Source organism: Neolamprologus brichardi, chromosome 1, assembly GCF_056152115.1.
Source record: "Neolamprologus brichardi isolate AB-2024 chromosome 1, ASM5615211v1, whole genome shotgun sequence".
Classification (NCBI taxonomy): domain Eukaryota; kingdom Metazoa; phylum Chordata; class Actinopteri; order Cichliformes; family Cichlidae; genus Neolamprologus; species Neolamprologus brichardi.
In genome coordinates this window covers 4,738,574-4,752,219 of record NC_142104.1, presented here as the reverse complement: position 1 = coordinate 4,752,219, position 13,646 = coordinate 4,738,574, and the positions used below count along the sequence as shown (strand labels likewise).

At 38.2% G+C, this 13,646-nt stretch overlaps 1 protein-coding gene across 1 annotated transcript; it reads right to left on the bottom strand.

The window, feature by feature from the left end:
* Window positions 1–2,720: 2,720 nt before the first annotated feature.
* LOC148106274 (adhesion G protein-coupled receptor G5-like) lies at window positions 2,721–13,363 on the bottom strand. The gene is made up of 14 exons (XM_087843829.1): window positions 13,290–13,363; window positions 12,592–12,725; window positions 9,731–9,788; window positions 9,362–9,506; window positions 9,065–9,181; window positions 6,898–7,023; window positions 6,704–6,749; window positions 6,440–6,534; window positions 5,440–5,555; window positions 4,872–5,137; window positions 4,695–4,791; window positions 4,309–4,438; window positions 2,974–3,130; window positions 2,721–2,849 (listed from the first exon to the last, which is right to left on the bottom strand). Exons 1-14 carry the CDS (start codon window positions 13,295–13,297, stop codon window positions 2,755–2,757), a joined length of 1,590 nt encoding a protein of 529 aa, XP_087699955.1. The 5' UTR covers window positions 13,298–13,363; the 3' UTR covers window positions 2,721–2,754.
* Between the last annotated feature and the right edge of the window lie 283 nt (window positions 13,364–13,646).

Sequence of the window (13,646 nt, the reverse complement as noted above, 5' to 3'; positions counted from 1 at the left end):
ATTTATAAAGTTAAACATAAACCAACACCAACCTGCCAGAGGGTCTGCAGATGGAAATTAGTCCAAGGCTATAATCTGGCATATTTACATTTGTTAAAATGTTCATTAATATGTATTGCCCCTCTTTCTAAAAATAAAGAAAGAAAGAGAAAAGGCTGCTGTGTTTATTGTTATAACCACACAGGTAGTCTCACAATAAATGTAAATGTTGTAATTTGATTATTTTAATAAACCATGTAACTTGGATGGATTCGATGCTGGCGTGACCAAAGTGCACACGTCTGCTGTTGCTCACAGTGGTCCAAAGGACCACTCAGGGAGTTTGTGTGTTCGCTCAGACACATGAAAAATTAGAAGGAACATTGCTCTTCATAATATTATAACACTCCTATTTTGTTTCTTTTGTGTGCACCAATGATAGCTGGTGACTTGCAGTACCATCTTCTCCCACTAGTTGGAGACAATTCCCCTCTCACACACACACTGTCTCCTCTCCTTTTCTTTAGTTTTCATTGCTTTATTTCCTATTTTTCATTGTTTTTACACCATTGTTTTTAAAAAAATTCACCCACACATCAACCTATTAACTCACTTCTCAAACATCTCTTTTTCTTTCTCTCCAACTGCTTTTCTAACTTTCAACTGGTTCATGCTGAACCCTTTCCCACAAAACCCTTCCCTGCCATCTAACACAACATACTTTTACCCACATTTCTTGACATACAGTCCCTTGAACGCCCGCCGGCTTACTGGATCAAGCTTCCCTTTACATTCAGAGCATCCTCTGCAATGGCCTTCTTCCATTCCCGGCAGAAAAGTGCTAAAATACCGTCATTTAACGCATTGCGATACGCAGAAATGATTATCAACAGTGGACTCGAACCACCATTCCCTGTGATGGCCCAGAACCAAACACAGGCCTGGGGACTCGAACCCGAGGATTTTTCCTACGGAGACTCAAACTCTGGAGTCGGGAAGCACTCCACTGCGGCCAGACAAAAAGTCTCCAGGACTGTACATAAGTTAGCTACAGCCCACCCATCTGCAGGAGTCCCCTCAGAGTCGAATGTCTCGGTGGTGGCTAAAACACACAGTCTAGAGGCTCCTCCATTTCCTTACTTCAACAGCCGGAAGGACAAAGGTACCTTTTCCCTCAGGGGTGATGAGCCCATCCCGAGAACCGTTGTTCAGCAACCACATGGACCATCCTGTTCGTGATGCCATCTTGTTGTGGAAGTTTTCCATTCAATAATGCTTGCAGACAAATGGTGAGCGTAGCTAACATCCTTTTATCAAAAAAGAACGAAAACCCAAGATTGGTGAGAGAAGGCATCGCGGGGCAAACAACTGGCAAAGTCTCTACTGAACCTGGCACAGCCCTGGGTTTAAATACCTTCTACAGAAATCATCTGAATAATGTATTTAAATATTATTCAAACTTCTATATCATATTTACTTGATTACACTTTTGATTCCAGTGTTGTATTGGTCTTCACAATCTACAGCAAAAATAATAATGAGATATAGGATATTGTTTTCTTTTACACATGGGGGTGTAATTACTCTTGTAAATCGTGAATGTTATTGGGACAACCTGTAAAAATAAAGGTTAAATATATAGAAGTAGTAATGTCAATAAAACATTAATTCATTAATTACAATTTACTCTAGAAGCGTACCTGCTGCCTAGAAGCAGCAGGTACGCCACCTGTTGAAACTGGAATGTGTTTTGAACCTTGAAGATCCTCATTGTTTCCCTTCAGTTCAGCTTATAGTGAGTGAGTTTATTTTACGTCTGGTGCAGTTTACTTTGGTATTTTTGCCTTTTGTTTTTGTTGCCCTTTTCACCAGCATTAAAGCCATTGTTCTGTGTTGCAGAGTCGTGTGTTTTGGATCCACACCTCTGCCTGCCGCACACTTACACCCTTGACAAACATGTTACATAAACAATTTTAATTTTCTTTTATTGATGATATTAATGTCACAGCATTTAGTGAATTAACAATGCTCGTTCAGATGTACAAAGGACACTACAAAGGACTAAACCAGTACCAGGTCAGGTACTTTCCAAAGCCAAATCACATCAGTAGGCAATGCAGAAGGTGTATTTTTCTTGACCTCAGTGGAAAATTTCATCATATCAAGGAAAGGTTTATAATAATAATTAGGATAAGAAAATTGATAATCCTGCCGACACTTATTCTAGACTCCTTCACAACGTTGCGCAGGGTGTCTGATATGTTCCCACTGCAAAATGTGCATATATTTTGCAGTGGCATATATTGGTTTACTCCAATGCTCTTATTGTGGTAATTCGTATGAATGAGAACAACCAGTAAAAAATCATCACTTCATGACTAAGGAACATATGGAATCAGTTAGTGTACAATAAATTCCTGAATCTTCCAATTTGTGACAGCTGAGAAAAGAAACCCTACACTGATGTATATTTATACATGTAGCCTATTAACAGTATTACTAATGTAAATCACATTATATAGAACCTTGATTAATATCACTTATGTAAGCTTATATTCGTCCTGCAAGGCAAAAACTTTACAACTTTCTTACAACAGCATGATGTTCATTGTTGACCTGAGTGTTTTGATTTGTTTCGATTCATTCTTTTGGCTTTAAATCATACATATGACATATTATTAATAATGAAAACACATGTTAGTAGGAACATCTTACAATATTACATATAAACTACACAAACATGGGAGCTTCTTGATGAGTTGGTAGTTGTTCAAACTACTTGCCCGTGGTAGCCGTTTCACTGGTTGTCATAGCACGGGGATTTTTAGTCTTTCTCAGTGACATCGCAAACCACAGGAATATAAAAAAACCTGCATCACACAAAGGAGAGAAAGTAGTAAAGACTGTGCCTGGTTACAGTTCGTTCATACACTTTACAAACATTCATGGAAAAACTGAAAGCAAGTATTTCATCTTTCAGCAGGTTATGCAGACCTTGCAATGAGTTCAGGATGCAGAAGAGGTAGAGGCCAGGAGTGGTCAGATAGCCAAAAGAGAAGAAGACCAGGCCCCAGGTAATGCCGAGCAGAGTGATGACTCCCAGCAGGGTACAAATATCTTTCTTGGCACGGTCACGGTTGCGCTGTCCAAACTGATTTGCCAAGCATAAAATGAAACATCACATTGTAGAACATCATGAGAACTTGAAATCTGTTTTATAACTCGTTGTCACTATTCTTATCTCATCAGTGAAAGCATGTCTCTTATTCAGCTTATGTGAAATTGTGCTCTTGAAGCTAACATGACTTTTAAATGTGTTTGAAAAGTAACCACTAAAACTGCCTCCTGTCTAGTGAATGAGATCACATCTCTTTTTTCAGTTTGTGTATTATCTTTAGACTCTTTCATTCGCTCATACAGCATGCTAAATGGAAGTTGATAACATACAAGCAAGCACTTTGACACAAGGAAGAGGTATCTCGCACACAGTAAATAAAAAACAGTACAATTATACAAATACTGGACGATTCCAGTGCTACCCATCAGCCTCCTGGTAGATACACCTATGGTATAAAGTTGTAAATCCTAGGTGATTTTTAGAAAGGCTGAGCTCTGACATTGAGGTCAGTGTCACCAGGTTTTGAACTTGTCCAAGACTTTTAGTAGCTACACCTACAGTGCCCATTTCAAAACCCAATGTTGCCCCATTGTTGAATTTTGGCATTCACAAACTTGGGTGTCCATGCCATCCACCTGTCTGGCTATGTGCCCAACAGGGTGATGTCAGTACCCCATCAGCCTTTTATGGCTAAGGAGTAAAAAACGAATTTAGGCACAAGATAGGCAGTGGCCATTACACTGGAAGGTATCCTTTGAGGCAAATATTCTCAGTGAGAAGCAGGGAAAAAACAAATTCCAAACTGTTCCAAAAAAGTCAAACATGGGAAAATCAACACTAAACACTAGGAAAACAACATGTGTGATTAGCTGACACATTAAACACAGGTTACACTAATCAGGCAATATTACTAAGGACAGAAAATCAATAAGAATACACAAGGATGAGCATTTACACTCAGGAATAGTTCATACCTAACCCATTACACAATTTAGAAATGTACTAGAAGATGGATAAATGTTTATCAGAAAAACTCAATGACTAGTAACCCACTTTCACTTTATTTACCTTTAAAATAAAGATGCTACTGAATGTTTAACACGTGTTCCTTGTGGCCTTTTCAAGGGGATTGCCGATGAGAAAAATGTGGACATTCATAAACTTTTCAAGATTTAAAGATGCATTATAAAGATTTAAAGATGAACCCATACCTCTTTGACACGGCGGAGCATCAAAATATGCCAGAGTGTTGTCACAAATAGGATCACGTTAAAGAGGAACACCAAGCCGAACAGCGCAACTGTAGTCACCACCTTCACCGTGTTATCAGTTATATAACATCTACAAAGAAAGTGATTACAGTTCATATTTTAATCTCTCACCTGCCCAGGTGATTTAGAGTCACATAGTAAGAGTGCATGTAGGTGGAACTACTGAGATTCAGAGTCAGATTGTGAGATTACATGTTAGCTTAAATAGGATTGTGTGCCTTTCCCCTTTTGAGCTTTTATTGTTTAAATAAATCAGAAACTCCAATGCACATACAAAACAGTTTAATTATGTCGAGGTGTTACATGCAATCACATTTGTTCCTTACATTACAGTGCTGTTGGAGTTATAGTTGTCCACAGCAGCAGGACCATAAAAACGTCTGTCTATGCTCACCACCACTGACACAATGATCGCAGGAACTCCTGAAACACAAGAACCGAGCAGTCACTTAAAAGTTATATGACTGATAATAACAGCTTCCTGCTTAAATGGCTCCACTCACCCCATCCCACCACACTGAGTTTGAGCAGGTATCTCTTGATATAGATGTTGAAGACTTTGACTAAGAGAAGGTAGAGGTGGAATCCTTCCACAGCCATCCAGCTGAAAGTGGTCAGCAGGGAGTAGTGAAGGACAAGAGCCATGTATAAACAGACTCCAGTGGAGGACACTGCCACTGTGGAACTTAGCAGGAAGTGCAGGTTGAGGATGATGAGAGAAATCGCAAGGTTGATGTGGACCTTCATAGAAACATCTAGTCTGAGTGTTCTGTTAGACAATGGAGACAGAGTAAGTGGCAAATTTAGTGGTCATGTCATTGAAGAAAGCCATATCAAGAAGAAGGATGGGATGGCTGACAGAATTACTAACATAATAAAACAGAAAGAATTGCATTTGTTGCGAAAAGAATGTATTTCCTTTTATTAAAGTAATGAATAAAGATGTAAATTCACAAAAACAAACAAGACAGAAAGAAATGAGCAGAGGTTTAGTGAGAAGAGCCTGATACTAAATATGTGAGATGGGAGATGACTGACGAATGTTGAAAGAATATCATCAAAAAAAGTTACCTATTTGTGATGAACAGCAAAACTGCAATGGAAAGGGCGAAAAGAGAGACACTACAACCAATTTGGGAAATATACGTCAATATTATTGTGTCCTTTTCTGAGACATGTGGAGAAACCTGTGGAGAAAATACATATTTACATAAGGTTATTAATGTTTTTGTTGATTTACCTCCTTTCCCTGTTAATGCCCTACCTGCCCCCCTGGCTAAACTTTGCTAGACCCGCCCCTGCACAGTTACAGCCGTCAGCTACGTAGAAAAGGATCCTGGTGTAGAAAGTAATATTAAATAAATTCTAACAACAGCTTATCAAGCGTAAACGTGCTGCTGTTGTTCAGCCGCTGGTTTCCTCTTTTTCATGCAAATTGGGCCAAAAACAAACAAGAGAGACGGACTCGCGACAGAAAAGCCGATCAGCCGATCATTGATCAGTTTCTTGATTGAAGCAGCAACAGGAGAGGGAGGGAGAGAGAGAGGCAGTCGCTCCATATATCGGCTGTTAAGCTTAAGGTGGGAATGCTTTACAAACATTCAGAGATGAACTTAAACACTTGCTTTACTTCTCTCGGGGATAACTTTCTAGGAGATGAAATGCCGGTTTGGTAGCGAGGCTCCAAATGCTCAACCAGACCGCCGACAGGTCTCGCACGCCACAGCTGCTCTATCACGTGAGGCATACTGCTCCGACGTGCTAAGGTTATGAGCTGAGTTACGCCATGTCGTAAGTTTTTAGGAGTGCTTTTGTAATATTTAATGGATCGGATCGGATTACATTTTTTATTCCGCTCTGATATCCGATCGAGAAATTTAGGTCAGTATCGGATCGATACGTAATATCAGATCGGTCCATCTCAAGTAGATAGTATTTTTTTTTTTTTAAATGATTGTTTTTTTTTTTTGCTATGATCAGACATAAATAAATAAATGAATGGCTCTTGTATTAATATTTGTTTTTGTATATCCTGAATTCCTCTTTATATAATGCACGAGTCCAGTCTTACCAGGAGTACACCAAAGTACGTGAGATGGTCACAGGAACAGGTGACATTACTCTGGTTACGTGTCCAAAGTGTTTTACAGCCATCCTCACTATACTCTGGTAAGCAAAACAAAGAGATTCTTTATGGATAAGATGCCACCATTGAATTATAGTTCAACTTTTAGGTCCCTATTGAAACCATAAACCTCAATCATTCCTATTCATAAAATAACATATTTGTGCCACATGTTACTATTCATCACAAATGTGATTACTGGTTACTCACTTCCTGTTGCCAAATTTAAGAACTGACAGGAGAGAGTCTGGTTTTCCTGTAACACAATTATACTGCATGTTATGTTATGCATAACATATATATATGATATATATTTAGTCACATACACAATGCATTCCATGTTATTTAATACTATAATATGTAAAGTATGAATGGAATAAATGATGAAATGAAGTTGCACTTACATTTATATTTTTGGTAACCTGCATGGTTATGTTGACACGTTCACGTAGTCCTGATATACTTTTCTTTTGTACCAACAGGCCAACTAGTTTTAGATTATATAGGTCACGTGCCACTTCAGACATTTTCTAAAATACAAGACACATTGATATTAATGGGAAAGTTTAAAACATGCATCATGTAAGATTTTTTCACTATTCTGAAGGGCTTTTACAGTATCCAAAGGAAAAAGACCCCCAGTGATGGTTATTTCTTACCGGTGTACTTAAATTCCTACAAGTTTATTTAAATTTATATTGATTTACATTTGGTGTATTGTTGTAAACAGTAACTGCAGAAGAACATTCACTTTGCACATCTGGCATATTCCTCTAGCATATTGGCGTGAATGGCCAAAGAGCATAGTGACCAATTTTTGTTTTTCTAAAACAATAAAAAATATATGTATGTGTTTCTAGTGTCTTTTATTCAAAGCTTATGTGTATTTGTGGTTATTGGCAGAACTGCGCAGACATAAAAAACTGAGGCCTGGTATTCATGTGAATAATGGAATTAATGGCAGCAACAAACTGATTTCAAGCCAAAGTGCTATTTAGAGGCAATATTTCTTTAATCTTGTTGGGATACAACAAACAAAACTAACCAACCATGGTAGTTAAATAATACAGTGTAAATATTAGACAGAATTAGTATAGATCAGTGGTCGGCAAACCACGGCTCCACAGCCTTTTTCGTCCTTATACTGTGGCTCCGCATGGCTTTAGAAAATAAATTATAATAATTTAATTAAAGTTTAATTTATTTGCAATTGTTCTTTTTTTAAATTGTAGTTCTAAATTGGAAGATTAGTGTGATCTTGAAATATTAAAATAAAATTATTAACTCGTGTTTGAAACATGGAATGCCATCCTCGACACATAAACATGAAGAAATATGCATTCAGATTCATGCCGATCTTCGGATACACATATGTATGTGAACTGCTATTTTCCACTATGAACTATGTTAAAAACAAACACCGCTCATGCCTTACACATGACAGCTTACAGTCCTGCGTTGATGAAAGTGACTTTGTTTGTTAGGTGAGCCCAACTAAAGGAAAAACTACTAAAGAAGGATATTCCACATTATTAAACAGATCACCATTTTCAAGCAATATGGGAAAGAAAAAGGATCTGTCTGCTGCTGATAAGCGTGAAATAGTTAAATGCCTTGGACATGTAATGAAAACCTTAGATATTTCATGGAAACTAAAGCGTGATCACCATAATGTTAGGAGATTTGTGGCTGAGTCAGAGCGCACACGGGTTTGTGCAGATATAGGCACAACGAGGAAGGTTTCTGCCAGACAAATACATCAGATTAAGACAGCACCTGCGGAAAGGCCATTACAAAGCAGCAAACAGATATTTGAAGCCGCTTGTGTCTCTGGAACCCCACGAACCTCAAGGTGTAGGATCCTCCAGAGACTTGCAGTTGTGCATAAACCTTCTATTTGGCCACCCCTAACCAATGCTCACAAGCAGAAACGGCTGCAGTGGACCGAGAAGTATATAAAGACTAATCTTTAAATAGTCTTGTTCCCTGATGAGTGCCGTGCAACCCTGGATGGTCCAGGTGGATGGTTGGTGGACGGCCACCATGTCCCAACAAGACTGCAACGTCAGCAAGGAGGTGATGGAGTCATGTTTTGGGCCCAAATGACGGGGAGAGAGCTGGTTGACCCCTTTAATTAAGGTCCCTGAAGGTGTGAAAATGACCTCTGCGAAGGATGTGGAGTTTCTGACTGACCACTTTCTTCTATGGTAGGAAATGAACTGTGCTTTCCACTACAAAGTCATCTTCATCTTGCGTAAAAGGGTTAAGGGTTGCCAACCGCTGGTATAGATGCTCTTAAAATGGAATGGAATGATTCTTATATAGTGCTTTTCTACTCTCCCGGAGTTTTCAAAGCCCTCTATACAACATGCCACATTCACCCCATTCACACAACAAAGGTCTTCTATGCTTCTAAGTACTTACTAACTACCATTGACACACATTCATCGAAACACCGACCTTCCAATCAGTAGTTGACCTGAGCTACAGCCACCCAATTTTAACACATCTTAAACAACAGCTATTCACATCATTTTCTATACATTTATATAACCAAGTGTAATGTCTTACCCTGTTAGTTTCAGGAAATGTAAACACGAAAAACACAATCTTGTTGTTTGGTCCAGCACCCAGTTCTGCTGGTAGTTGAACACTCACTGTGCTGTTGGGTAGAGGAGCTACGTCCGCCTATATCATCAGAAACAGAGCGAAACACTGTATGTAAATATTTTGCATCACTTGAGTGATGCAAATACTTTTGGTAATGTAGTGAATTTCAGTCAAGACAGAAAAATGAAAAAATGCCAGCGAGTGATGTAGTTTGACTTCATGTTTGCCACTAAGAATATTTTCTTTCTTTTTTCGTACCTTCGTGTCATTGGCATACATTTCAATGTGTTCAGAGGCATTTGGCTGGTACACGAGGACCACTAAATTGCAGAAAGGATTTGCGATCAATGTGGGTCCATTTGATTCTGTGTTGTTAAGAACCTCTTCCATCTTTTTTAAGTACCTTAGAGAAAAACGGACAAGATAATATGAATCATTTTGATTTATAACTATTCAGTGATTTCATGTCATAGAACGTGTTGTTCTTGAATATGATTTAAATCTCAACTCTACTAATTCTTTATACTTTACTCTCACATAAATGTTAGATCTAAGAGGTTTTTTTAAAACTCAGAAACAGAAAGGAACATAGACAAAAAAATAAATCATAAAAATGTAAATGTTTACGTGATGGTGTCCTCAGGGCCCCTTGAAAAGTTGCATGTATTCGTCAAACAGACTTCAGCTGTTAAGGAAAAAAAGGATACATATCATATACCCTCATATATATGAGAGTACTTTTTAGAGTTCCTTTTCTATGCTTAAGTGCTTTCTATATAACAGTCACACACTTTCATATGCCAATCAATTCACCGGAAAGCAAATCAGGATTAGCATCTGGCCCAGCAACATGGAGGCAGGAATCAAACTACCAACCTTCCAACTAGCACATGATCTGCTCTACCTCCTGAGCTATAGCCACTTCAACAGAGTTCAAGGGCACTTGATTCAGGTTTTTTTTTCTTTGTTTTTGAAACAGGCTTTTTAGTGTTGTAGCTAATGTACAGTCCGTGCTGTTTTCACTTCTGTTCTAGACTGTATATGCATCTGTAGCTTTATATTCAACAGCATGCTGCTGTTTACCTTGCATTTACAAAGAGTTCAGAGAGTAACAGACAGAAACAGTCCATGTGAGCGGCAGATACTCATTTCATTACATCACATCCATACAACTGACTTTTGTTATAGTAATGACTGACAAGAATCATTGGACCTTATATCCTGAAAATTATCAATACTAGTCTGTTAACCTTGCTACCAAGGCCAGGTTATGGTCTGTTAGGTCTGTTATGTCAAATTTTAGACCTAAGCTCTCCAAGCTTCCCTTTTTAAGCAAGATCTTGGAGAGGATTGTACATACCCAGCTGTTGGATTACTTGAATGACTCGCAACTGTCTGAAATCTTCCGATCTGGTTTTAAGCCCTTTCACAGTACGGAGACAGCTCTTGTTAAAGTTATGAATGACATTCTTTTTGCTACTGATCGTGGTAAATATGCTGTGCTTGTGTTATTGGACATAACAGCTGCATTTGACACAGTGGACCCCGACCTGCTGATCTCCCGCTTACACCACTGTGTGAGAATTTCATGGATTAAATCATATCTTTCCAAAAGGAGTTTTTGTGTTAAGCTGGGGCTGGCCGCTTCCTCTGTGGCCCCTCTGCTTTGGGTTGTGCCCCAGGGATCTATCTTTGAGCCATTATTTTTCTCGCAGTATTTACTCCCTCTTGGTGCGATTTTTCGTAAACACGGAGTGTCATTTCATTTGTATGCCGATGACTGTCAGCTTTATTTGCCTTTTAGTCATTTGGATACCTCCCCATGTCAGTCACTGCTTGACTGTCTTAGCGATATTAAATTATGGATGGGAAATAATTTTCTGAATTTTAATGATCGCTAAACGGAAGCAATTTTATATGGCCTGCATCGCTCTACTGATTCTCCAGATGTTGATTTTGGTGATTTGACCTCCCATCTGAAAAGTTCAATCACTAATCTTGGTGTTAAACTTGATTCTGCGCTTACTTTTGAAGGTCATGTAAATGGGGTGGTAAAATCAGCTTTTTATCACCTCAGACGCCTATCAAAGGTTAAGCCTTTCCTTTCCAAACCCAATTTGGAAACTCTTATTCATGCTTTTATCACCTCACGTCTGGACTATTGTAATTACCTAGGGGTTGGGTCGGACACCTTGTCACGCCTGCAGTTAGTGCAAAATGCGGCGGCACGATTTTTAACCGGTAGTAGGAAATTCGATCACATCACTCCGGTTCTGGCTTCCTTGCATTGGCTTCCCATTGAATTTAGGGTTCGTTTTAAAGTCCTTTTATTGGTTTTTAAATCTTTAAATGGTTTGGCTCCTGTCTACTTATCTGATTTCCTGAAACCACATGTTCTTCATCGCTCGCTCCATTCAGCTGAGCGGCTGTTGCTGTCAGTCCCTAAGTCGTGGCTGAAATGCAGAGGAGACCAAGCGTTTTCAATCGCGGCTCCAATGCTCTGGAATAACCTTCCCCTCCATATTAGACAAGCGTCTATTTTTTAATGATTCTATGGTATTTTTAATTTGGTAGTTGTTTTGATCTGTGTTGTTCAGCACTTTGGTCTGCCTGGTGTGTTCTTAAAGTGCTATACAAATAAATAATGATGATGATGATGATGATGAAGAATGGTGATCTCAACAGTTAGTTAAAGGGTTAATGTCGTTATTGTGTGGTATTTGAATTGTTATCATATACTCTTTCTATTGCCTGTCAAGATTTTTTTTTAAAAAGACATTACTAGGAATCCGGCTGTACTTGGGTTATATTAGAATGTAGAAATTGACAATGTAGAATTATAAAAATGTATTAGAATGTGAGCACAAAAGGTCGGAGTTAAAGATTCAGCATACCTTAGCTGAATTCACATTGGCTCTATAATTATGCCCCACTTGGGGCAGGAACTCGTCCCTGACCCGGAGTGGGCGGAAAAGGGTGCATGTTTACAGTATATAAGGCCTCTTGTTTTCAGTCTTTCAGACAATAGCTGAGCATTTCGCATATTTTGCTTGGAGGTGAAACTGTTAATTGCTTTGATTTTTGCATTTTGTGATTCTCTTGTTTTTTGTTTAGATTTTTTTGTTAGTTATTTTTTTCCACTTCAGTTTTTTTCTCATTATTTCTTGATTTTGTATCTGTTTAGCTCCATTAGTATGCTGGTTAGAATTTACAGACCATGATTCATTGTGTTTTGATTATTTTTGCTAGTCACAATAAGTGTCTGGTATGTTTTTGCCTGTACTTCCTTTTCATCTTTGAGGAGGTCATTCATATTTTAAGATATTTTAATGGTGAGTTTACATGTATTGCAGCAGTTTGACAGTTTCAGAGAATTTATAGGCTAGCATTTAGACATGCTTTATGCCAAAAAACAACAGTATTAAAGTAAGGGGATGTTCCTATAATGTTAGTAATAGGAATTTCAATAAATACATGGAAATACTTACTCATGCTAGTCTTTTTACGTGCGTCACAAAAAGAACTAGAGTTTCCACAGATAGACGTTTGTGATGCACAGTTTACAGAGACCATGTCATGAGACACACAAGACACCAGCCACCAAAGTATCCCCCACTTAATCCTGTGAAATTGAGAAAATTAATCTATTAAAAAAAGTCTCTGCTTAACAAAAAAAGGATGTTTGTCATGAAAGCAATTTACAAGCCAAAAGGAGGTCTAGGATGAAGACAAGACAAAAGATTGTGTTGTCTCTCATTTCAAGCTGACAGTGTTTATAGCTTTCATATAAGGTGACCCCATATACTTAAGTGGACATTTATTATTGTAATTATGATAACAAATGACAACTGTGGGTTTCCTTTTTTCAACCAAAAGCCAGTGGCTGCAGATGAGGTCTTATTACATAGCAGTGCATAAAACAATCTGACAAAACCACATGGTGTTAATGATCCATCTCATTCCATTTCATGCGGAACATTAGTGATAGACAGATAGATTTTAGCAATGGTGAATCTAAGTCTTTAAAAGAGACACAGCAAAGAGCAAACACTCATCTACAGCTTTATGTATTCGCACAAAACAATTTTGTGTGCTTAGTTAAATAGCTAATATATATTTTGCAGTCCCGATATTGATAATGAAGCTAAATAGCTTTTTATGCAAAGAGAACCAGATCATATCCTACCTTTGCATGTTGCTGGGTCTCTTAAATAATATTATTTGTACTTCTGAAATGAATAGAGAACACAGGTGATATGATGGTAGGAAAAAAGCAAATGAGTTAAACATGCTGAAAGTGAGCAGGGTAATGGGAAAAGAAATAAGATGTAAATTACTGTCTGAGAGAGAAAGAGGAAGTATTAACAGACAGGAGAGTAACATATTCCTTCTGTTGGCACTGATCCTAAACTAAATACAGGCTGATAGCAAAGAACTGAAACTGCATGTGCTGTAAATTCTGTTTCCACACATTCAGCAACAGGTTGTGTTTTTTAGAAGTTAGTTTATCTCAAATTTGAAAGCAATTCACTGGTCACATGTT